The sequence below is a fragment of the Argopecten irradians genome, chromosome 3, assembly GCF_041381155.1.
Source record: "Argopecten irradians isolate NY chromosome 3, Ai_NY, whole genome shotgun sequence".
In the NCBI taxonomy this organism is placed as follows: Eukaryota; Metazoa; Mollusca; class Bivalvia; order Pectinida; family Pectinidae; genus Argopecten; species Argopecten irradians.
In genome coordinates, this window is record NC_091136.1 from 15189195 (window position 1) to 15215474 (window position 26280).

Here is a 26280-nt window from a genome sequence, read left to right on the forward strand (position 1 = left end):
TGTATAAATTATTATATATTAACAAAAAAAATAGTTAAATATATTTTGATATATACAACAAACATAATTTAGTGTCTGTGTTTACAATTTTATGAACCAAAATTTCACTTTATTACTGTATTTAAATTAGAATACTTAATTTATCATATTTGGCACCTGTTTTGAATTCATTATAGTTTTTTCTTCTCATGCTCTGTTCAGCAGTAAACAAACCTTTATCAGAATCATTATGTTATCATGTTTTACTATATCTGTTGTATCAAGAATGTAACTAAAACTAAAAACGAGTGCAAAACAACATCAAATATTAGAATACGAGTGGTTGCTTTTTTGTCATCTTACATTCTATTTCAAAACTATCAACAATGGAATGCAGACCGGTCCCAAAAATACCAAATGTATTGGTCAGCAATGTAAAGAATTGTGTATAAACAATGAGACAAAATTGATGATGAGCCAGAATCTCAGCCATTTGAAAGCTTAATTATGTCTTATTTGTAAAAGAGCATTTCCACTCGATCAGAAGACTTTTTATTTCACGACAAGCTGAGAATGAGAACAGTGGACAGTTTCCTGTTGTTTTTATCCATAGGTTAACGACCAATACTTCTGTCAGATCAAGATCGAAATCCCCTCATCCCACTCCCTCCCCCAAAAAATCGAGTATTGTCTAAACTCGTAAGTGATACATGGGCAACTTCGTTTTACTGTCCTCAGTCAAATAAAAACATTACTGTCCACAAAGTCAATCATATGTAATGTAAAGCTTACTTTCCATTCATTCACAAAAACCTATAAAATTCCAAGATGTCCTAAATTCAAACTTGATGTATCGATTGTGCAGTAAAAACAAAACCACTTGTCAAGGATTATATCCATAGCTTCCATTTGATATATGGCTCGTGAAGTTTTTACCCGATTCCTATCGGCTGACACCAAATTGTTTGGTTCTCACGTCACAATGAAATTTTTGTCCAATACTATATCATCCCTGCTTTGCGTAGTCAGCTCACCTATGTCTTCACATCTACATTATTTATCCAAATAAGGATCCCCTTATTTAACCTAATAAAGGGTCCATTGTGTTAACGGAGACCAATGAGAGTTAAAAGCTTATTGCGATCTATTCAAAAGGTGTTCACTCAAATTTCTGATACCAAATATGGCTGTGTTTTCAATACTTCAGGTTAAACATTTGTCCGACTGATTCAGCAGTATTGTAGTAGAAGCTGTATGGATAGTCTTTTGTACTACCTAGTAGATACTTTGGCAAAATTGATTACATTTACTGAAGTCAGATTTATAAAATCTGAAAATTGAAATAAGATTTCTTTTCATAAAATTGGGAGAGTGTTGATACCCCTGTCCTAGGAGATACTCAGGTGAACTTTCTAAATAATCTGATTTTGCTTATCTATCACCTATTGGTCAAGTAGGAATCAATCCACCTAATAAGTACCAGGTTTACAACATATCTAATGACTTTATCCATAAAAATTAATTAACATATAAGTTTCATACAAAAGGTCAAGGTCATTAAATGACCTAAAGAAGTCACTGCCTACTGACTTCTAGTGATTGAAACATGCTGTAGTTTTTATCTAGACACCTACAGTCACTGTTACGGAGTTATAATGAACTGACAATCTATTCCTTCTTTGCATATTACAGAGTTAGCTTCCTTGTGGGTAGGTATCAATGGTCATTACTTTATGGGCATTATTCACATTGTTTTATCCAAAAAGTAAGACGTTACGTTCCGAAACACATGACGTCACGATCAATACCTATCAGCAAGGGCAGATAACTCCATATACAAATACATAATTGAAGGAGAAACAATAGCTATCTATGAAATAAAGCTGAAACATATTTAAAATGATGAGAACTCTTTAGGATTTTGTATGCATGTGAGGAAACAGGAAAATGTGTTACACTGGAATTCTCTTTCAATTTATTTCTAATATCCATTATTTAACAATGATCAAATCTACATTTCATTTCATTTTAAATACACATGCATATAATGCATATCAAGCCCATTGAACAAATGCCACCAAAAAAAAAAAGAAATGGGAGAAATATCAAAATACGTTCCCATCTACTTGTTTATTCATGAAACATAAATGTTGTTTAAAATGAGAGGCACTAGCAATAGTTATCCTGAAAAGTTTTACAATCATAATTTGAAATTCACCCATTAGCAATTTAAGTTGGTTACAAATCTTTTTATCTTCCTTCATTGAAACACAAAATGGTGACAATTTTGACACTGAGACACCTTTAGCCCTAAGCGAGCCTGGAGTAAGCCAGGTGTAGGATTTACAGGTAAAAGTTCCAGGTAAACTGCTACAATATACACCTGTGAGACGACAACTCCAGTTACCTTTTTTTTAGCCGACAAGACAAATTATGTGTAATGTTGCATCCGACAATTTCAATTTAGACATAAATAAATTTAACTGAAATTACTCATTCAAAAACTATAAAAAACACCTTCATAAAACTTCAATTATTCAATTTTCTCTTAAGACACACAAACCATAAAACAGATACGTTAATTCTGCTCTTTCTTACAGACAAAAAACGAACACCAATTTCAATTTAAAATTCAAATGCATCATTTTTAAAACAAAGGTGGGAAAAAAACAGGTAGTCTCTTTGCAAAGGTGAGATTTAAACAAGTTCTACTTTAATAAGCGAAGCATTTTATAACGAAAATGACTGAAGCTACCAATGCCTACCATCTGTTAAGAGTCGCACCGAACCTCATGATGGAAAGCTACCTGTGTTCATCCAGTGTTCGTTTTAATGCTCCGAAATATCAAAAGGCATCATCCTTCAGTCTTTTTAGTCATGAACAAAGATAAAAGTAAGAACCACATTTGATTTTAGAATTTGCATTTTTATGGCCTTTAATATAACATTACTTAAAACATTCTCTTTTGTTTTTAATGTTTTAACCCCCAAGATGCATTGTATAATCTGTCTTTAAATTATCACTGTGTACATATATATATGAGGTATAATGTTTGTAAAAAGTTTACCAGTAAAAGTGGTGGTGCAAAACTGTGACAATGAACTTTCAAATTCCCAAAGGAGGGCATTTATCTTTAGTACTGTTTGACTTTAATAAAAACTTTTCATTCACATAAGGAATACACAAGTAATAGATATCATCAATTTCAACAATGGTGCAAACTTTGTTGTCATTTTCAAATAAGTATATTTTAAGTTTTCATTTCTTTTTTTTAACTTGACACTTCCTCTCATAAATAAATTTATAGAGATCCCATTATCATACAGAAACAGAGTAGACAGGATGTAAAAATATATAGGACAATATACTGAGTGAGGATTAGGCCAAAAAAAATAGTAGAAATACTTATTAGAAATACTGACCCTTAGGGTTGCTAGTTTGATAATATTGATGTTTTAACCTATGACTTGACCCATGTGAGGTAGTAATGCCAGGTACTGATTATTTGTCTGTGGTTTCTCTCCACTGACTTGCTTTACAATCTAAACTTGGCACGTCCTTAAATGACCCTGGCTGTTAATTAATAGGACATCAAACTAATCAAGGCAAACATATTATATGAAAAAAAATTAAGTTATCTTGATAACAAAGTACTTTAAAATACCAACAAAAACCTGTTTGTGTCACTTTACATGTTCATTTTGTGATAGAAGACTGAGATTAATTTCAATTGAGTTAAATTAAAGTTCAGGGTATAAAATTTTCTTCTGGACCCCCACATCCATACTTAACAATCTCAAAGAGTACACAAAATGGACCAGCCTACTTTGATTTTTAGGGGAAGCAGGCTACACTGGTCCTCCCACACATTTCCAATGTTATTCCTCTATAATTGATGGCTATGCTAACTGTATATTTGGCGCACACACAGCACTTCAAGGTCTACTCATCTTCCAAATTTTAGTCTCCTTTGATAACTCAAGTAAATGATGTTCTCAAATTTGATTGGTGGATGCGAGTTAACATTTCACACCTGTTAAAGACTATTTTTAGCTCTGTGGCCCCTGGCTTTTCCTCCCCCACATCACAAACTTCTACAAAGGGAGTCAGATTTTATAATTTTGATGCAAATGTGTTCACTTCCTCTGTAAAATTTGTCACTCCAATTAGTCCGCCTCCCTTCACCAACATCAGAAAATGCTAAACAAGATCTGTCAAATCAGTAACCTCCTCCTCAAGTCTTCTTTTCAAAATATTTAACCAAATTTAACGATTTGATGAATATCATTCTTTTCCTCATTAGGTGCTGGATTTTGTTGTCAGTCGGCAAACTTGACACTTTTGTCATTCTATGTTAACCTATCACTGGTCCATCTGTTTACTTTGGTATAGAGTTTTCATCAATAATTTCATCATAGTCCGGTATAGTGTTTTCATCAATAATTTCATCATAGTCGGGTATAGTGTTTTCATCAATAATTTCATCATAGTCAGGTATAGTGTTTTCATCAATAATTTCTACTAATGACTTACACTATTACACCCAAAATTAATGGCGTGCCATAACATAAGTTCAACTAAAGACAGCTAGATTGTATTAAATAATTAAAGGTAGATCAAGTGCTTGTCGGTTCCATGGAAAATAAAGTAATTCTGATAGTTATGTACAAAATTGATATAAGGTCAATGAACACAATGATTTAAAAATCCACAGATTTGTATAAAGTTCAACTAAATGTAGACATCTTGGTTGTATTGAATAATTGGAGGTATATCGAGTGTTGATAGATTCTATGGAAAATAAAGTAATTCTGATAGTTAAGTACTAAACTAATCTAAGGTCAATGAACACAATAATTACACAATCGAAAAATTTATATAAATGCCATGAGAGATTTTTCGCCATAAAGAAAATGTGTGATAAACTTCCAGAGAAATTGAAGACTCTAAAGCTTGACCACCTACTCATAATTTGACTAGGACTGAAGTTTTTTTCTGCTATTAAAAGAAAGAAATAATTCCGCTGATTTTGTGGACTTTGAATGACTCTCTAATCACTCTTCAAACAGTACTGATCACCTCGGAGGCTCCAGCATATAGCCAAATCCTAATCATGTGACATCTCCCAATTGATGTGCTAGGAATTTATTTGCACCAATAGCATTGAACTAGTGACTCAATTTTTATGTATTAAACTCTTAAGTTTTTTTTTGTTTCTTTTTCTCTTAAAAACATAATAAATCATGAAAAACATAATAAAATCTGAAGATAATTCAATTCGAAAAAGTTTAATGAATGGCTCATTAAAATGCAATCAAACTGATTTTGAACATCGTGATATGGGCAGAGTTGTTAGCAAATGTCATAAAATGTCTTGAGCTTGAGAGAAGTTGTTAATTTTTTAATGACCAAACCCCATTGATGATTAACCTGAAATCTGTGAACTTTGTGTAATAATTTTCAAATCTTTTTTCCATTTTACAAAACTGCTGGTACTGCCCCCAACTGTACAATAACTATACAACCGTGTCCCTGGAGGGCCGTTGTATGGCGATACATCAGCTGTGTTAAGCAGGTGTTCGTTAATAACAAACTACAGTACCAGCATATACAGGTACAAAGCTATAGTAATCAAACTTACAAAGTTCCTGCCTTTTTTACCTAAATTTGTCCATGTTCAACACAAGCGTAAGAGTACTCTTGACATTGTGCCAAATCTTGAAGTACTTTTCTGCTACATATGATTAGTATTCCTATCATTGGGGGGAATCTTATTGGTAAAACACAACAAAGAACCATATAAAACCAACAAAGTACACAAAAGATGTAAACTTTGCAACAATTAGAAAGAATTAACAAATGGTGTGACAAATTCTTTGTACTAAATACTTATGATAAGGGAAATCAACACATTTGATGGCTTCATCAGGGAGGAAAAAACTTAAAACAACAATTGAAAAGAAATTGAAAAAAAATTGATATGAGATTTATAAATAAGTTTCATCTTATAGATACTGGTGATAAATTGTGTATTAACCAACCCAATGTCTATGGACTTTTTGAATAATACTATAACTTTGAGCTTCTCACCATAAACTGGTGGGTAATTGTATGCAAGGCACTTTCCTTCTTGCTACTTTTCCCACAACCCACAATAATCAATTTAAAAACTTTTATGATAAAGTGTCTTGCCTTTCATTTCAAAGTACGTGTAGGTGAAGCAGACCTGGACAACTGATAAATTATTAAGAAATACTGTATATATATATATGGTCATTCTATGCAGTCCCCACCAACATAATCAACTCGTGCTTAAGGTCTTTTTTCTCAAGTTCAATTACTTCAACGTCCATGCAAGTGTCTGCCAATCTTTATGACCAGTTTAAAGTGTTCTGCCGCAGAAAAATATCTTTTCACTCACAATTCTGAACTTAAAATTCAAACTTTTACACAGTCATGTGGCACGTAGATGAATTTGACATTTACAAAGTCTCCATAACATTTTTAAGACATAACTGTTAATGACGCAGACTATGTTGTCTTACATTATGGCCACTGTCACAGCTTAACAGTCAACATGCCCATAATTAACCTAGATAATTTACTTAGAGTTATCTTTCCTTGATATGGTTTGTTTACAGCACATGAGTATAAAATGATTTACAACAAAACTAGAGAGTGTTTATGTAGCAAATAGCTTATTAATTGATGACAAAAGATTGTTCATAATAATAGAAGTCATCACTGACACGATTGTGTTGTTATTGACAATCTTAGTCGGGAGTGTAAATTGAATAATTAAATCTTAATGACATGTCAAAGTTAAAAAAAATACCGTCATGAAATTATCTTATAACATTTTTTTAGAACACAACAGATATACTGCATAGACAATCAATGATCATTATTGAAGATTTTAGCGAGATATTTTGATAGACAGAGTTATCTGTTCTTGGTGGCAATTAATTATTGTGATTTGTGTAAGAAAAGCTCCATTTGCGAGTTGTCTAATAAGTTGTGATGTAGGAATCAGTACATTTTTACTGGGTCAAATAGCTAAGGGAAAAAAAACTCCCATAGTGTTAAAGATCTCGGAAATAAATTATATATCATTGGTTATCTCCCTTGGACTCCCTCACTAAAGCACATCAGAGAGCCCCTTGCCGTAGAAGTATTTGCAACCTTTCCACAAGCGACATAATATTTTTTGTTATCCATTAACTATCTACCTAATTGGGTTTTTAACTTGTATAGCCATAACAATCGTCCTTAGAGAAAATAAACGGCTCCCAATGACTCATAGCTTTAAGTGGCTGCTATAAATTTTGGCACCTAATTTTCTTAACTACAGTAGGTAATTAAGCAGCTAGTACAATATTATACCCAGAAACGGCTCAATTATCCAAGAATAGTCCAGGTATTGTTTTCAAATTACTGAAAAGAAACTTAATATCAAAACAGTACTATTAACTTTTGGATAATTAGTAAGTGCTATTATTTCACAGTCCATTTTTCTATCACATTGACCTTTGACCCACAGTGCAAAGGCGAAGTAATGAACAAAGTAATCTTTCGGAGTCAATGTGTATCAGTGTAGTTAATGCGGGTATTGACACAAAATTCAACAATCCATATTAATTGGTACATAATGCCTATAATTTCAATCCTGTGTTTGTGAATTATGTGAATTATAACATACCATTATTAGGCTGATTATCAGAGCATGCCTTTACAGCAATATTGACAGAAGTTTTCCAGGAATGGCTTTTTTTATTCTGTAGTCATTTGACCCTAAATATCTTAATAAGAACCTGATTTATGGTATCCAATCATTGAATATTTTAGTCTAATTTGACAATTAAGAAATAAGCAATTACTCTGAACTAACTTAGCATTAATTTGCCATATATAATAGTGTTTATCATTGCAACTACATCTCTATTTTTTAGTACTGTATGATTTAGTATTCTGAATCAACACCAGAGGAATTTTGTGCCTACAACCTCATTCTCCATCACAAATGAGGGTTGGCAAGGATCAATTAGATAGTGGTTTGTAAATTAAAATGACAACAATTTCAAATCAAAAATAATTAAAAGGGGGGCAACTCCGTGTCAGACTATCAGACCAGGTGTGTAGGTAGTGTGGTGACCTTTGTCAGCTAGACTGGTGGGCGTAAAGTCGAGGTGAGGAGTCAGCCATGCAAAAACCTGACCATTTACAAAACAAAACTAATTCAATTATTCAATAAGGATGTGTTCATTACAATACCTAACTGACAATGATGGAAATATATTGTTATCAAACTATATCAATTTTTTTAATAAATGACAACATTGCATGAGGGAGGAATTTTTATATCTACACTATTGCATTTCAAAACTTAACTTGAGAAACAGAACTTCATGTAAATCTGCTAATTATATCACATGAGATAAGATAAGGTACCAGTTAAGTTTGGTGATATCACATGAGAAAGTAGAATTGATGAGGTTCGTGTTTTAAATCGACAGCAAAAACAGTAGTGTACCTTTTAAAGATCCTTTTTTCACCTGTGACATTTTTATACAAAATTTTGTTAAATAAAATGCAGTCAAACCTCATTTGAATTTTCAACATGAAACCAGTGAGTTTAAAGCGTATGACTTTGTACAGGTAAGCCTCTCTCGACTTTCACCCCTTACATAACATCACAGAAGTCGCCCCCTCGGTATCCCCCCTTGTGAAGCAGTAGCCTCCCAGAAAATATCACTGTGTATATAACCTGTAGCCATTTGACACCTGGGAGTTGTGTTATCGGTAGCAATCTTACCTACATGTATTATTTCACTAAAACCTTACAGTATCATCTCCCCCTGCATACAAAGACAAAGAAACCGACACCAACAAATACAAGATTTTTTCCAGAGATGTTAGCTTTTGTTTAATAAATCCATTCAACCCAACAGACAAAAATGTTCCCTTTACAGTTTCAGGTAACACTTCAAAAAGTGTAGCTATTCTGTCAAATAAAGAAATCAGAAACACAGACTAGCAAACTATTGTAGCTCATTCAATGGCTACTACACTACTGATACAGCAAGTCAAGGGAAAACAATATCAATTTTTGTATCGTAACAAAACCAGAAAAAAAGGCTCAAAGGGAAAAAAATGGTGATTTTCTTAATTCTATTTATTGTGCGTGTGTTACAGCTCATTAAGTAAATCCCAGACAACCTGCCTGTAACAGTTGTTTGTGCAGGTAACAGATAGGCTTATAGTATGGTAATTATCAGTGACAGGACAAACACATGTAATTCTCTGATTGGTAAACACGCCGAGGCAAAGCAAACATAATCCTAAGAATGACCAAGTCATTTCCATTATCTGATAAGAAAACAACTGATTGCCTTATTTACATACAATAGGTATTATAACTGCCATGCAAAAGAAATTAATTAAAAAGTATAAAGAGAAGATGCAAAAACAACTTTTCTTTACAGCCATTTAGTTAAAACTAAAAATGTCTGTTAGACAAAAGAAATGAAAGTGCCCTCTTCCTCCTACCAAATTTAACCAGAATGTAATGCAAGCTAACAAATCACAATGTAACCCCCCCTACCCCCCCCCCCCCCAAAAAAAAATGGCAGCTTAATTTCATAATTGAAGAATAAAACTCTTTAGAAAGATACCCTAAAAATCCTAAAGAAATAAATCAAGACAAAAATGGTGGAGGGGGTGAGGAGGAGATCATGTCAATTATATACTGTCCACCTGGCATAGATAGTATATAAAGCTGAATTACCTGTCTAACACATCACAATGGTAGAGTCGCAGATGTACACAACAAACATTTATCTACAAGGTAAGTAATTAACAAAACTGATAGATAGAGCCCATCCTGTGTTGTTGCCCCATTAATAATTACATGTACAATTGTCTAACTGGTGATAGATTGACACACATTCACAGCCCAATGACTATCGGATTTCCTTTACAATGGACAACACATCTGTATAACAACACCCCCATTTCCCCTGATTCTAATTGACCTGAATTTTCTAGAATGACCTAGAAACAAAACACTAAAAGTCCGAAGACAACTTTAGAAAAGGCTTGTGAATCTGAAACCCAATTCTATGTCAAATGCTCACTAATGTAGATACCTTTGTATTGTTACACAGTCTAGGCCATTTGAGGATTTGATGGTGAAAGACCGAATACCCAGAGCAAACTTATAACAGATATAGCTACCTTGTCTACAGAGTTATAATCATATAATAACACAAAAATATTTTATCAAATATCATGGTGTACTGTATCTCATCAAATGTGCAACCTATTAGAGAGGACAGCCAGAACCTTACCAGAGCCATATATATATATACGAGGTCACTGCAACTCGCATCCTAGAGGCCATATAGGTAAAAGACTTCTGCACCAATAAAACAGTTTTATATAATTAAAACTGCCATACTGTTAATTAAATTACTTTGATTTACTCACAATCAATTGAAAACCTTTTTTTTTTTTGTCTTCAATAACATTAAAGTGCTTCATTGATTAAATAAACTGTTGTAGTCATTATTTACTTGCAATTCTCCGATTTCATTGATTTATTGATGTTGACGGCAGGCCTAAGACATGTTACCCTGGGCCAGAGACTTTAACACACTGACAATAAATCATGACAGAATCAAAAACACCAACAATTAATACATAAGGTATTGATTTCTGTACGTCTGCTCAACTCTATCGCCCCGATCTCTATACAGCCCGACAGATCAATGCTAAGCTGTATCCAATTCCTTTTATCGTGTTTGTTCTCAACTCGTTCGCTCCTACCAGGTAACCGTCGTCAGAATATCACATGACCACTGTACAAGATAATACGACCAGGTCATGTGACATTTTTCCCAGATCGAAGTGACCACTCGGGTAAAAAGTAAGGCTTTAAGCAGACCTGTTCAAATGTTCACACAAGATATTCTATCAGACTTGTTGAATTTTGACACCAAAGCTTCGAACCAACCTGTTGAGATCTGGCTCAAAGTGTACTTTCCGGAGCTCATACAGAGCTTAGCTGGTGAGCACCTGTGAAAGCTCGACAAGAACAATGATGGTTATGGAACTGTGTAAGTGAGATGAAGTTGATGCAAGAGCCTCTCAAAGCAAATGGAGGAAGTATGGTTTGTTGACAGAAACTGAGTGACAGTGAAACATTAACATTGCCAGTCGTCATACGTAAACATATAAATTTCCACAGACTTCTTAGACACAGGATGCGTAAAAACATTGATATGTTTGATACACACTGTAATACTATTACGCTGATGTCATCTGATTCTTATGAACCTTGTGCCATGTGACAAGGCACACCATATTCAAATGCTCAAACTGCTGGAAAGTCATTATCATTACACTTACTAATGACACACACAGCTCAAGTACTAAGAACTCAATCCTCTGGTCCATTGTTGGATAGTAAGAAATGCTTTCTAAATAATGAGACATTTCCTTCAAAGTTGTCTCCCATTTCAACAGTTTAAAATACTCAGCGGCTATTGATAATCGTCCGCAATTGCTCATTTGAATATTTGAAACTATCAATGCGGACCCCTGACCTCTCGTTATCAGTAAAATGATATACAAAAATCAGTTCATTCCTGTTAGTCCATTATTACAAGTTTACTTAGGTTTATGTTTGTGCAACTATAGAAATAATATCATTCTTTTGAACTTTGAACTTAAACTGAAAAATCCAATATCTTTGTACATTTAGAAAAGTATTCTACAATTGTTTATGAAATAGAATTTTGAATGAAAATATAAAATCAGATGCTACAGATTTGAATTAATGCATGGGGATATGATGGGAAGTAACTACAATTGTTTATGAAATGACTGACATTCATCACCAATTTAATGGTGGGGAATATCACTTATTTTGCTAATGTAATGGTTGGGCATATCATGAATTTCAAAATTATTATTTTTCTGCAAAGACATTACCATTGAATCAAGAAAAGAAGTACATAACCATATATAGAATATCAATGGGGCTATGAAAAGTACCCTTTGGCCTGTGTGTCCTTCCCCTTGACCCTTGACCTATGTAGCAGTGTGATACAATACAGAACCCCAATGCTCTAACTATTCTGCTGGTCTACTTATCTGCTGCACACATGTTTGTATAGAGTCTAAAAACCAGACATTTGCTGTACATATACATAAGTAGGTATTATACCCCTTCTCTCCATTTTCCCTGATGAAGGTAAATAGCCTCATGTGTTTTAACAGGCCGGTCAAGTGCTGCTCACTTTTGTCTGTACCATATGTCAAGGACCATCTACTGACCAGTGGGATTTGGCTGAATAAGGATTAGACTGGAGCAGAAAAGTAAACAGAAACTCTAGACACTCAAACTTTACTTACATAACACTTTCTCTCATTCTACCTGCATCTGTAAGATGTCTGCTTACTATCTCAAAACGAACACTAAATATCCTTATAAATTTACAAAAAAATCTGAAATAATAAATTAGTTTGCTTTATTAATATGATTAGTCTGATGAAAATCTTTTTCTTCATTTCCTAGATTTAAATCAACTTTAACATGAAGGTTTTATTTAAGCGGCTAAGCTGATCACACTGTGTAAATCTAGGCCTCCAACACTAGCAACACTTTGAACCACAGACCTATTTATAACTATTCAAATCCACAAGATTTAAAATCAACAGAGCTGACTTATAGTAGACCATTGAAAAATCTCTTGTTTACATTCGCTAGGTATCATACCATCTCAAGTAGCAATAGGTTGAAGGTCGGCTTGTACAAAGCGCTGACTCCAATGCAAATGTAGATAATTCTGATCATTATTTGCGTTTAAATACAGTAATATGATTATAACGGTTTCCCCCCTGACAGTTGCCCCTCACCTCCGCCACCAGGTCCATTCTGACATTTTTCAATGAACTCCCAGATCACACTTCATCTATTCATTGGCTTGTATAATGGACGCTGAAATGTAGGTCATAGATTTTATTCTTGTCGTTTAAATTAGTCCGATTATGCGGGTATCAGGTAACTTCAGAATTTGTAAGACATCAATAGATTCATCGGACAATAGTTATTATCGACATAAAATAGGCGGGACATTTACATAAAGGTTCAGAAACGGAATACGTGGCTATCACCTTTCTATCTATAAAGCATTACATAACGGTAAAAACACAAAGAACATTATATACATAATTTATAACTATTTATAATCATAAAAGTCACTCAAACAAGACCCACTATACACTTCTCATTGGACATGAACAGCTATTTTACATAACCATTTTGTATAGCTCATTTGAATACTGCATACCGTCATTACAAATTTTGAGAAGGAAATCTGTAAATTCTGTAAAACATTTTGTACCATTGAAATTGATTTGACTTGTTTTATCACGTCTAATACCTTCTTATATACATTTTTTAGATTTACAGGTATCATATGATCGGAAAATTCTTTCTTTTTTTTTACATAATATTTAATTTTAATCAAAATTTACTTTCTCATTCAGGAGGATTTCTTTCTCTATTAAGAGAATTTAGAAATACAGTATTTAGATGAATAATAAACATACTCATTTCTTGAAAATCGACTAAAATCAAAATTTTAGCACCTCACACATTACTTGAATATGTGCCCTTTCTGTTCACTGTGAAAGACTGAAATCAACACTCAATGTTTTAACACATATAATTACATCTCTGAAATTCTATAATGAGCTGTTCCAGATTTAGTTTTAGACGAGTTCAAATATTTCTACATGGGTGAATTTATTTCTGTTTTTTTGAAGCAAGACGGATCCTTTAAAGAATAATTGGATGTAATTTGGACATAAAAATATGACCGTTACTGTTCACAAGACATTGTAAATTGTAAAACAAAACACTTTTCACACAAAACTGAAAAGTTTTTGATTATCATATTTATATATACTTTCAAACAGATATCTTAAATCAGCAGTTAATTTATAAATTCAATACTTTTATTGTGTTTTTATCCCAAAATACCGATGTGTAAATCAACCTGTAAATACTTTAGCCCCAGACTTTGAGACTGTCTTAAATCCTAACATCACACCCTCCTTAATGCTAGAGAGATGGTCTCTCCTCTAGCATGGCAGATGCTACAGTTGGGCCCATTCATGAAATTCATGAATGGTCGACACTGGAAATTTACATAAAATAACAGTCACACATCCATTTCCACAGGCAAGTTTTGATTACTCAGCTGTTCACAAAAAAAACTGTGGTAAAGTACCAAAAACTTTGAAGGAACAAATGTATTTTTTTTTTTTAAATATTTCCCCCTGAGATTCAATTTTAACAGAGAAATGGCTTTAATTAATCACAATTAAAAAAACGAGTTTTGTATTCCTTAATTAGGTATAAATAACAGAAAATTTGTTGCCAAAGGGTTGAAATCTTATTTTAATACAGCTGATAAATTATGTGTCTAAGAGGCAAATTATCATTTATGTTTTTAATTTCTAGTCTTCTTTCTCCTATAGATATCTACCTCTTTACAATGCAGATACATGAAAATAATTCTAAACTCTAACTTATACCTTATTTTCTGATAAATTGTGCTTTACTCCACCTGTTTAATGCTGACGCCTTTAAATGTATTTTAACTGATCAACACAGATAGCGATTTCAATCTAAGCAACTTGCCACTTTATCTTTTTGATGGAATACATAAATACACATGACGTGTTTCTGATAGCAACTAGATAATGGTATCATAAGCAAATATCATACCTGGTAAAAAATCGGCGGTTTCCAATAAAATATTGCACTGTAACATGGTATCTATACCCTAGCATTAAACAGGTTTAATACAAAACTTTTCACATTGGAAATAAGGTTGGAAATGCATTTTCATCTTGACGAATACATGTATATAGTGATAAAGGACTTTGCATTATATATTTCTTTATTTTTGTTTACTTGTTTTTTATGAAGGATTATATTTATAAGTGATCTTTCCAGGAAACTTTAGTCAACTTTAACAAATCCTCAATTATCATCATGGTGCATTGTACAGAAAAGATCATCTCCATTTCCATGACTAATACCCTAACTTTCACACTTTTATTAAATAGCATTAACAAACGCTGTGCAGTATTTAAAAAAAGACATTATCTGGTGCTGGCTAAAGCGCTATCAGTAGGTAATCACTCAGTGCCATTGTGGTCAGTTATGACAATGACCACATAATAAAAGCATGAATACAGAATGGTCAACATAAGAGATAACAATGTATTAGTAACCGACTTATGCCGCATAAAATTAAGCACAGAAAACATAAGCACAGCACCAACAAACCAGGCACACATAACGTATTCGACCCAATAAGCGCCCTCCCCCTTTTTGAGGCCTCGATTTCAATTGTCCACGCATAAATAAAGAGACCAAAACTTCAAAAATACTGTCTAGATTTGCAATAATTTCCTCTTATTAGCACCTTTTCATTTTTTTTCAATTTTTTAAATGCCCTGGGCGCTTATTGGGTCGATTACGGTATTTCTTATGTTGAAGAAGCGTGAAATCTGCAGTACGTGTTGCATAATGTCCATTGGCTAAGAACGAGTATAAAATGACCAGAACAAACAAAGTATGAATGAACAAATAATAAAAGTTTCGAGAGGAACATTATAACATGTATACTCATATACAAAATGGGATAGGATTCATTAATATAGCTGGAAACAGGGAAATTTCGAACTTCCTTAATTTCAATAACAGGTTTTTAAACTCTCATTTTCAAGCATATCTTCAGATCTCAATTAAATATCAAAACCAAAAAATGATAAATTTGATTAAGTAAGTGAAGACATCTTCAAAAACAGATAAAGGTTGTCAAGAATTCTAAAGTGTTGCAATTGAATACATTTCAAAATGACCACTGAAAGATGACTTTTCAAACACTTTTAAGCAACTTTTTTTCATCTATAAACACATATTTTCGCTAAAAGCATCAGCTCATTAAAATCATCTGAACTCAAAACCGAAAAGTTAATCATAACATAAATAGTCATGTTTTAATGGAATTTAATTCATAAGACGCCCAATTTGAACATAAATTTTCTCCACACAAAGTGTTGGCTATGTTCAATTGAATTCTGATAAATCAGGTTCTGTGACAATGTCTGGAATTTGTTTTGTTTGATCAAATTTTATTCCTAATATAAGATCTACATGTAATTATTGATAGTGTTATGTCAAAGTTAAAGCCGTGTCTAAGTAATACAGAGACACATTATCATCATCACCGGCTCCAACGCAACATGTCTCATTAAAATTTGCAATAAAATTTCAACGGAATACATTTCAGGGCAGAACAGATTCAAAGAGATCCTTTGTAAATCTGTGGAAACTGAATATTTAATTTTATCTTTTTTGTTGTAAAAAAATCTACAATGAGATAACATTTATCATTGTGATGTTATGATGAAAACGAAATTGCATTACACCATGTGAAAAAATGTTCCATAAAGATGTGATGAAATTGAACTCCGTAAACTTGAAAGTCTGAACTATAAAATAAAATTTCATTAGCAATTTAATCCCGAGTAAATTTACAGTAAATGTTGTGATTTATCTGTCTGTGTAGGAGAATTAAGTGCTACTCCACCAGACATCAAATCATCGTGATATATCAATACAACACTTATCATAACCATCTATATTCCTACTCTTTATTCAAATTAATGGACATGAAATGCTCTTTACAAATGTTGTGTGTAAAAAGTCTACTTTCACTTTACTATCTAAAATGGTTGTGTAATTTTCCATAGAAATCTAGTCGCCTGAATGGCCTATCATGCTGTAATTTGCAGTAGAAAAGAAACTGTACTTAGGTTATCAGTGTCCCGCTACACTTTAAATTTGTTTAGCACTCAAGCGAAGAAAATTTACTGAACTAATAACTCTTTGAAGTGAACCATTAATTCGATCAATTTTAAATGTAATTTCTGCCACTCTGAGGGAAGAAAATGAAAATAGAGTAAATATACTGCTATATACTAGCAAAATTACTATAACCTTTTCATCCATCTGGTTTTTTTTTTCTTTTATTTTCTTCCAGATGACTGCAGAAGCTCATTCATAAAAACTTTAAACTATTGAGGCACCTTAAGGGGAACTGATGATACAGAAATATTCATATAGAAAATTCTTTTAAAAATATAAAACACATAGTGACTAAATGACACACAAATTAATATAAACAAAATATGCATAACTTAAAGATGTAATATATTTTGTGATATTCAAAAGATCCCTTTAGCAAGGAAAGCACCTTAATTATTCTTAAATACAAAATATTGAAATTTACCTCAGAATCATTCAAATGAATGAACCACAAACTGTATGGTGTATAATCACCGATGTGACTCCTGTGAGATGTTAAAACTTTATTTTTGTCTAGCCTAGAACTATTTCATGAGTTATAGTACAGCAATCAGAATACCTATGGTTAATAAACTCAGTATACATGACAAGGGATCCACCATTTCTATCATTACACAACAGGAATAGGACTCTCTATTTCTTAGATTACAAGCCAGCTTGCCAACAGTACCATCCATTTTTTACAGTGATTACAACATCGAAACCAAGATTACATCATACAATCACCTGACCATTCTGTAATCACATTATTCCATGTAGTACATGTCATTTGATAACAACCGTCAAGATTTTTGACACTGTTATGATATTTTATTGTCCAATATTGAATATAACTTTGCATTTATAATCTTAGCTACAGCAAAAACAATTTCATGAATGAAAACCTTAGCATAAAATCAAGGGATATAACTTCACTTACAACTTTAGTTACATCTTTCCTAAACTTTTTGTTTCTGTTGATAAATCAAACCTTGTTTCTGTTTGGTATAAATTCATATTTGAAGTTAACTTTCTTCCAACTATTAAAACCAGCTCCGAAAAGAAAACCTTTGATGTACCTCTTAAATAGACAATACGATCCCCCCATGGGAGGCCCCTGGCCTAGTGAACTGCCTATGATAATAGCATGCACTCAATACTACTATCTGGCCATTAAGTAACATATGATTATAAATGTCAGAAGCGATATTGTTGAATAGCCAATTTGTGCATCACAGCTTCTGTATATTTTATCAATGCATGCATTAAACGGACACTCTGACATATATTAAAAGCACAGATATTGAAGTATAATAAAATCAAATTAGGCTTCCAGCTTAACAAGAATCACACATAATTGTTGTCTCGCCTGTTTCATTTTGTATGTAATGCCAAAGTCCATTTGACCAAAGAAAATCAGGCCCAAGGATAATTAAATAGTCTATTTAGAATTAAGTTTTAGCTTACATCAGCCAATCAAAAATGACATAAGTTTAAGTAACGTCATCTGTGATTGGCTAAGTTAAAACTGTTTTGGACATAAACTGTTTCATGATCTTTGGACCAGGGTAAATCCACAAAATAAATTTTACACCCCAAAAGAATAAGAACCAGATAAAATATTTTCCTCAATCTTTGTCTAAATAAAAATATCGTGGCCTAGCTTCAGGATAATTGGAATTGAAAACTAACTCTCAAAATCCATGAAATTCTGAGCTTTAGTTTCAAAAATATGCTAACTGGTATAGATATTTTTCTTAATCTCTGTTCATGTGTTCTGACTGATGCAAAGAGCGATGAGAACCAATTCCAATTCAATGAGATATAAAACACATTACCAAAAGTGGACTTAAAATGAAATGTTGGCACTGCTGTCAATGGAAAAGCAACACCTTAACCTCGCCTTCCTCAACTATCCTCAAAGGAGAGACAAAAATGAGACAATACTTCACATAATACAAGTTAACTGAATTATGAATTATTTAATATTTATTTAGTCTAGAAGTCATTTACAAGTCATCTTGTTGCTTTTTTAATTTATTTGTTGTTATTGTGAATTTCAAGCAAGAACACTTTGTTTCATGAGAATGCTTTGATAGAACAGGTACAAATACTTTGAAGTAAAACATCTTTTCAATAAATAATGGGTAGGATAGCTATAGATCTACATTACATGTTCACTTGCATGCAAACAAAGCATTGTCTCCATCAGTTATACCTACCAACATCACACGACCAAGATAAGCAAATGTACATAATACTATATATAGGCCAGGGCTTCTGATGATTCACTAAATGTGTGTCTTATGTACTGGCTACAGTTTTTGCTGAAGAAATCAAGGTTATTGGTTCAAGATACAAAGTCTAAGATGTGGAAATATAAACTTTTTTGAACATGTTTCAAGAATATGAGATGAGACGGGCCTCTTTTGAGGCAAAAAGTAGATTACCATGGGCTTATTGGTTCTGGATACAAGGTCCCAGCTGAGGACATAACCTTATTTGAACATACTTGAAGTAAAGGGTTAGAGAGATGGGCCACTTTAAAGACTAAATTAACAGACCAATTGGGGAAGGGGGGCTTAATCTATTGGTTGCAGCTTTATTTGCATATGTTGGAGGAAGGGGATCATACCACTAGTAGCGTAAGGCAAAATGGAATGAGACTTCTTCATTAGTAAGGACTTAGCTATAGAACTGGTGCTTGTTTGTAGATATACTTGATCAATGGTTGGAAATGCGCTTACCATAGTTTTTTTCTGTAGGATTGGGACTTAAATAAGACTAGGGCTTAATCTATGAACAAATGTAATTCTGTATTATTTTTCAATTTTCTTCTTTTTTTTCTCAGCTTTTTACCAATTTACCTTTTTTACCAATGAATTCTGGATTTCCATCATTTATAACACTCATTATCTCTCTTTAAAGACATTTTGTGTCACCAGGGCCCAAAATAACCAAACATTTTTATAAAGAAGCTCACTAAATCAGTAAGAAGGCTATATATTCATAGATAGCTTTCATATTCACAACAAAAATATGAGTTCAGACTAAGTATTTTACACATTAGGTATATATATACATCTCTCGTTGCTAATGAGTGCTGGACAGGTGAGAGGTGCAACTTGTAATCACTTAGTTCCGCATACTGACCATCACTGATTGATGGATGGACTGACCAGCCGGCTCATATACACAAATTATACACCATACAGTATATATATTATAGGTATATACCAGGATGAGATCATCATTTTAAGTATATCCATGGCCTCTGTTCAAATAAACTTGGGGCAATAAATCAAACCCAGATTTCCAATGGATGTCAACTTACAATGAAATTCAGTAAAGTTATTCATTTTATTCCAAATCTCGGAGAAAGTGGACAGAGTTTTCAGTTTTATAGATTACAAGCCTATTACAAGCGTTGGTATGATATTGTAATGATATAATTAATTTTGCCAATGATTGTGAAACTGAACAGAAGAGTGGAAACATATAATAGATATTAAGCTATTTTCCCTCTATGAATTTTAATTTAAGTCAAAGATTTAAAAGAATAGCGAACATTTGCCACAACAAATATGAAAGTACATATATATTTGACCTAACTGCTGCTGAAACTGCAGACTGCATTAGTAGGTCACTATTTACAAACACTACCTGTACATGTTTGTTGTAAAGTCTTTATCATGTAGAGATTATTTCTACACTGACCTATGACCCCACAACAAGGAAGTCACCTTGAAATGGATGACCTTGGATGTCATTTTAATATTCAATACACTCCCTGCTAAAAATAGTTGGCATGCTAAAAATAATTTGAAACTAACCTGAGCCTTCATCAGACATCTCAGACTCAGAGAGGGACGGCACTTTCTGGATATTTCCAAGGGAGGGCACTCTATGGTCATCAAGGCTATCCTGACGGGAAAATAGGCATGGTGCTTGATCCATCTCCCTATCAAGCTGAGGATCGAAGGTCAACTGCAAAATAAATTCAAATATGTTAATTTAGTTCTAAATAATAGTCTACAAAATTCAAGTATCTTGCCTAGAGAGATTTGCTGCGACATTTTTTTTCATTAAGGTTCCCATTAGAATAATGACCATACTTTCCCAAAATTAAACTGTCTTTGAACATACCACTTGTCACTTCTTGATATTTCTCAAAATCAGGTCAGGTTAAAAATATTTTTCAGCTTATGTAACTAAACTTCTCACAAAACTTCTCTCCTAAAGTGTTAACTCTAATAAAGTGCTGTAGATGACAACTAAAGAGCAAAAGTATAAATTTTCATATTCTTTTAGAACTGATTATCTTACCATCTCAAAACAATAATGCTATACTTTAGATATAAATCTTCTTTTATTTAATCTGCTGACCCCTATATTCTATCAAACCTTACCTCTAAAGCTTTCATGCCTAAAGGGAAACTGATAAATTCAATTGGATCACACTTCACCTTCATAAACCTATCAATAATGCTCAATTTTTAAAATCCAAATCTCCATAATTATTCGACAGGTATCAATAACAGAATGGAGGATATCGCTTAAGGTTTATATGAGTCACGAAATCAGCCGAGTGGTCCCGTTACCTGGGCATTCCAAAAATAGACCTGGCTAACCGTTTGTTACCATAACGCTATCAATCTGGCAATTTTACCTGTACACAAGTTTATCTTGTACCTATAGGCTGCCAGGGTGTTTGCAAAACTCTTGAACTTTTAAACTGTTTTGTTTAACTTTTATTTCTGATATTATGACACCTGTCCTCCCGGGGCGATGAGAATAGTAGCGTAGCTTTACCCTGACAACAAAGATTGGCTATATTACCGGTATTCCGTAAAGCCTTGAGTACTAATAAAATTGTTATGACATATACTATAGGAGCTCAGGTGAAAATTTCCAAACGGTTTTACTGTGTCTGATGCAATTTAACAACAGAATCAAGTAACATTTTAGAGGGAGGGGGTTTGTAGTATTATTTCACTATATCATTGCAACAAATATGAAAATTTATTATAAGTATTTAAGCTCAATTTTTATTTTTAACATAATGACTATATTTCTACACATAGTTCATCTTACTATTGTACCAGTGGTACCTATATTATCTGATAGCTCTATGTCAGATTGATGTATCATCACCACATAAAACATAAATCAATTTGTGGGGATTTCTTCGGAAAAAAAATATGTGTAATTAATAAATACCACCATGATTAAATTTTCAGTACTTTATAAAATGCATCAATAACAAATCGATGACTAATTGGTCTACAATTATAATAATTACTATTACTGTTCTTAAATTAGTTTCAATTGAAGATGCTCCACTGATGACAAATGGTATTTTTTTCACTATCAAAAAAAAGGAGCAGACAATTTTGTATTTTACTTCAGTTACAAAAGTAACTTATTTTACACCATTACCATAATTGAAAAGTTTGAGCTTCTAATTTTACTTCAAGTTAAAAATATGATAAATAATTAATTGCATCCCGAAAAAATTCTGTGGCACTATATCTTATATAGAATGAAGCAATGATTGCGCGTGCACCAAAGCGAAAATAAATTATTTTATGTTATTTTTTGTGTTGATTAGGCATATATATATACACGATTAAACACCAAATATTGTTCAAATGATGAATATCATTTATGCTCTGTCGGCGGTGGAGCATCTTTAAAGTTTTATCCCATAATTATTCATAAACAACATTTGTGGAAATTGAAATATCGAAAGTTTCAATCTCATCTTATTACAAAACAAAGTTGTTTCCTTTGCAGTGTAAGATGCTTCTTCAGAAAATAGCTTAAGATACTACACAGTCACATCCCGAGGATGGCACATTCCTGTAGGTTTCTTTCCCAAGCTAATTAATAACAGCAAATTAGCAGACTGTCTCCTTTCTTGACTTTGAATTATCTCTAATAAATGAGTAATTACTTGCATATGAATATATCTTTATGTTCTATCCTAACCTTTATTAAGCACCATGCTATTCCCACAGTTATTAGGGAGACTCCGTCATTAACTCCCGGCGTTTCCACTCTCTCACACAGTTCCTTATAACAGATATATACTGGCCATTGTTTCCTTCACTTATGTCATAAAACAATAACATTTAGGTAATTGAAAAAAGCTTCAGAAAAGCCAAAGAAAAACTGATAGCATTTTATCACATGAAATCATATCTTAAGTCAGCCATTGCACACTGATATGAAGTTTAACCTCATATATTTAAAAATGAATTTTCATATCAAGAATTTTTTTAATTTCAATAGACATATTTGCGTGTAAAATGGACACCAAAATAATAATTTCAGAAACATAAACGATGTATGCTAACAATGCGCTGCGTCTTGGTGTATGGTACAGTGAAATAAATGATAAGGCGGTCTTCGTCAATACAGCCATTGTTCTATATCAATAAAATTTATGCAAAAGCAAAACACTGAAAAACCAGTGGAAAGGATAGCAGAGCAACAAAGAGACTTAATCAATTATCCCGGAGTCGTCAGGAAAGGAAAAAAACATGTCTCGCCTTTGAAGGTGTAATGATCGAAATTATTTTGCTGGCCTCAATTTGCAGCAGATTTTGTAGCCTTTGAATATGAACATTGAAAATGTTTTCCTAATGTTGAAGAGAACACATCTTTTTGAAGTTCTTTGTGAAAATGAGAAAACATACTAAAAGTGTTACTGAACACCAAGTTACTCATTGAAAGTGTAAAACTTATCTATGTTCATGCTTCATACTGCATCGTTTACAAGTTATAAAACTCCCTGAATATTGACAATGGACATTTTCAGTACACATTATTTCCATATGTCTACAATGTTGGTAACAAAAAACATCTAAATTTATCGATAGTGATATTCTATACCATATCCTTCATTAGGTATTAAGAAATACTATCAGTTTTGGACTTCAGACTTGTGACCCAAAGATGGAAAGGGAGTGTCCAAATGTTGGACAATTACAAGTATTATCAGTTTTATTAATTTAAATACATTGTGAAATTATGAAACTTGTATTAAACGTATTGAAATTAACAGATTTCCTTTATGTTTCAATATCATGGCATCATTAAAACCATTTCTTCAGTCATGTTTTTATAATACTAGTCTAAAAATAAAGAAATCACATTTGAACAAGTTTGACTCACATAAATATTTATCGAAATAGTTGAGCATGTTGTCTGGCTGGTAACAAGCAATAATTCAACATCATCATGTTCTTAAGAGCGAAAACTACAACATATTTTTGCTACAATAAATACATGATTTAAAAGGGCAGATTACTTCATTTAAAGCCGAATTAAATCTAAATCTAACTCTGAGTTGTCCACCCTTGTTTTGATGTTTCAGCATTTGTTTTATTTTTGTTTTCTGTACCAGTCACATGAACTCACCAGCTCTGAGAATTGGGATAAGGCCCCTAAATATTTGATCAGATATGCATATAACAGGTGTTAAGATGATTGTATTTCAAGAAAAAATAAGTTATTCGAAACTATCAATGTTCTTCCTATCTTCCCAATGGAAACTGATAATTTTTACATAAAGTCATTGCTATGCTTTATTTCTAACAGTTTTTAGTTCATTATCATCTTTTCACACCTGCAATCTATTTTAAACTAATTTATCAAAATGATATAATTACAGTTTTGAACATTTTATCTAGATATCTAAAATTTAATAGGATCATTTGCAAGTTAAATTACATCTCAGTGATGCACCTGTTTCGGCCAAGTTCTTCTGGTACAGGACTCTCATCCAAACCAAAAATTCTGTGTATGGGGAACTTCCTATTTTAATTCTCATGCCTTTTCACAATTTTTTTAATTATATTTCTCTATGCTAAAGTTTCATATTTTAAATTTTACAATCGTTATCACAAGTCCGACCAAAGTTTAATTTTATTCTGTACTAATCTAATTACTCTTACATATTGTGTTTCATTTTTCTCCTCTTTAATAATAAACCTAAGAATAAATAAACCTTTCATGGTGTGATACTATGTATCATTATATATATGTTTCACTTTCTACTTTCTAACAAAAAAAAAAGATACAACGTGTTACAAAAATGTACAAAATATTACCCCGTTTGGGGCCTCACGTATTTTTATGAATGAAGTCTCCTCACCATTTTGGGGATTTTCTTGGGGCGCTTATTCGGTCTCGGCTTTCTGGAGTCCTGTCCGAAAAAATCGGCACACTCCGTTCCAAAGTCAGAGACATCCGTGTCCATTGTCAACCTTAAATAGATAGCAAAAATAAAAACATGGATTCGTATTCTTATCACCAAAATAACTCCAGTCCGTTGCCTATTATATGTATAGAGACTTAGCTAGCTTTGTTTACCTTTTGTAGCACTGGTGAAGACACACGACACATCACACATATGCAGATAAATTCAATCTTCCTTAATTTAAAAGTACTTATTTGTACACACGAGACATCTTACCGTTAGGCAGGTATGGTTGGACAGCTGTGAAACCCTCTGGACGTTCACGCCGATGGCTAGTCGAGAAAATTTTGACCTGTCTAGAAGGCTAGCTAATGTCGATTTCGTCCCGGCCTGCAGCTTTCCTCGGCCAAGTCATATAGACGACAACGGTTGCTGTCCGTTTATAATTACTTGTACGATAATTTTGCAACGCAATTCAGTCGATAGAAATTCGATTATTTAGCATGACCTAAATAGTACCAGGTGATCGTGCGCTAACCACTCTCCCGATTCATGAAGCTCAATGAGGGCGAGATGTATTAGCGTTTCTGATTGGCTAGGGTTGTGTATTTACTTTCGACACGATTAGGTACCGTTATGTTGGTATGGCTTTTTGCTTTGCTTTCGTTTTAAATCATACACGTATATATATATATTAATTTTTGCATGGGCTGGTACTCATGGACAGATATAACACTACAGTATATACAGTACACTATTTATAAACAATGAATAAATCAAATTAGGCCTAATGAACGGTCGAGATGAGTCTATGTAGTGAACGGGGTTCTCGCGTCTTTGGGTTTATTATATTAATAAGTCTATTAATTAATCATTTCATAAGTTTTTGGGGTTTTTTTTTCGTAAAATAGCTCTATATTTAACCAAATAGTTATTTTTTACCATTATTTATCATTGATATATCTACTTATACTACAAAATAAATAGTTTGCTGTTTAACCAAAGATACGTAATTTAGTCAGTGTTTGCGAGAAAACATTGAACCCGATCAAAATGTAAGGTATGAAATAATTTCCAACATGTTTGAAAAGGTAGCGAAAAAGAGCTTTATCATATTTCATAAGTAGAGATTTTTCACGTTTAAACAATTCAAAAATGTAAAGA

At 32.8% G+C, this 26280-nt stretch overlaps 1 protein-coding gene across 2 annotated transcripts in view; it reads right to left on the minus strand.

Moving 5' to 3' along the window:
* Positions 1-25677, minus strand: part of LOC138317645 (protein c-ets-1-B-like) — a 72019-nt gene extending 46342 nt beyond the window's left edge. For both annotated transcript variants that reach the window (XM_069259453.1, XM_069259452.1), the window contains exons 1-3: positions 25393-25677; positions 25072-25183; positions 20744-20897 (exon numbers count right to left, since the gene is read on the minus strand). In XM_069259453.1, coding sequence (XP_069115554.1) covers positions 20744-20897; positions 25072-25176 — 259 coding nt within the window. In that variant the 5' untranslated portion in view covers positions 25177-25183; positions 25393-25677. The remainder of the gene's footprint in view (positions 1-20743; positions 20898-25071; positions 25184-25392) is intronic.
* Positions 25678-26280: the final 603 nt, after the last annotated feature.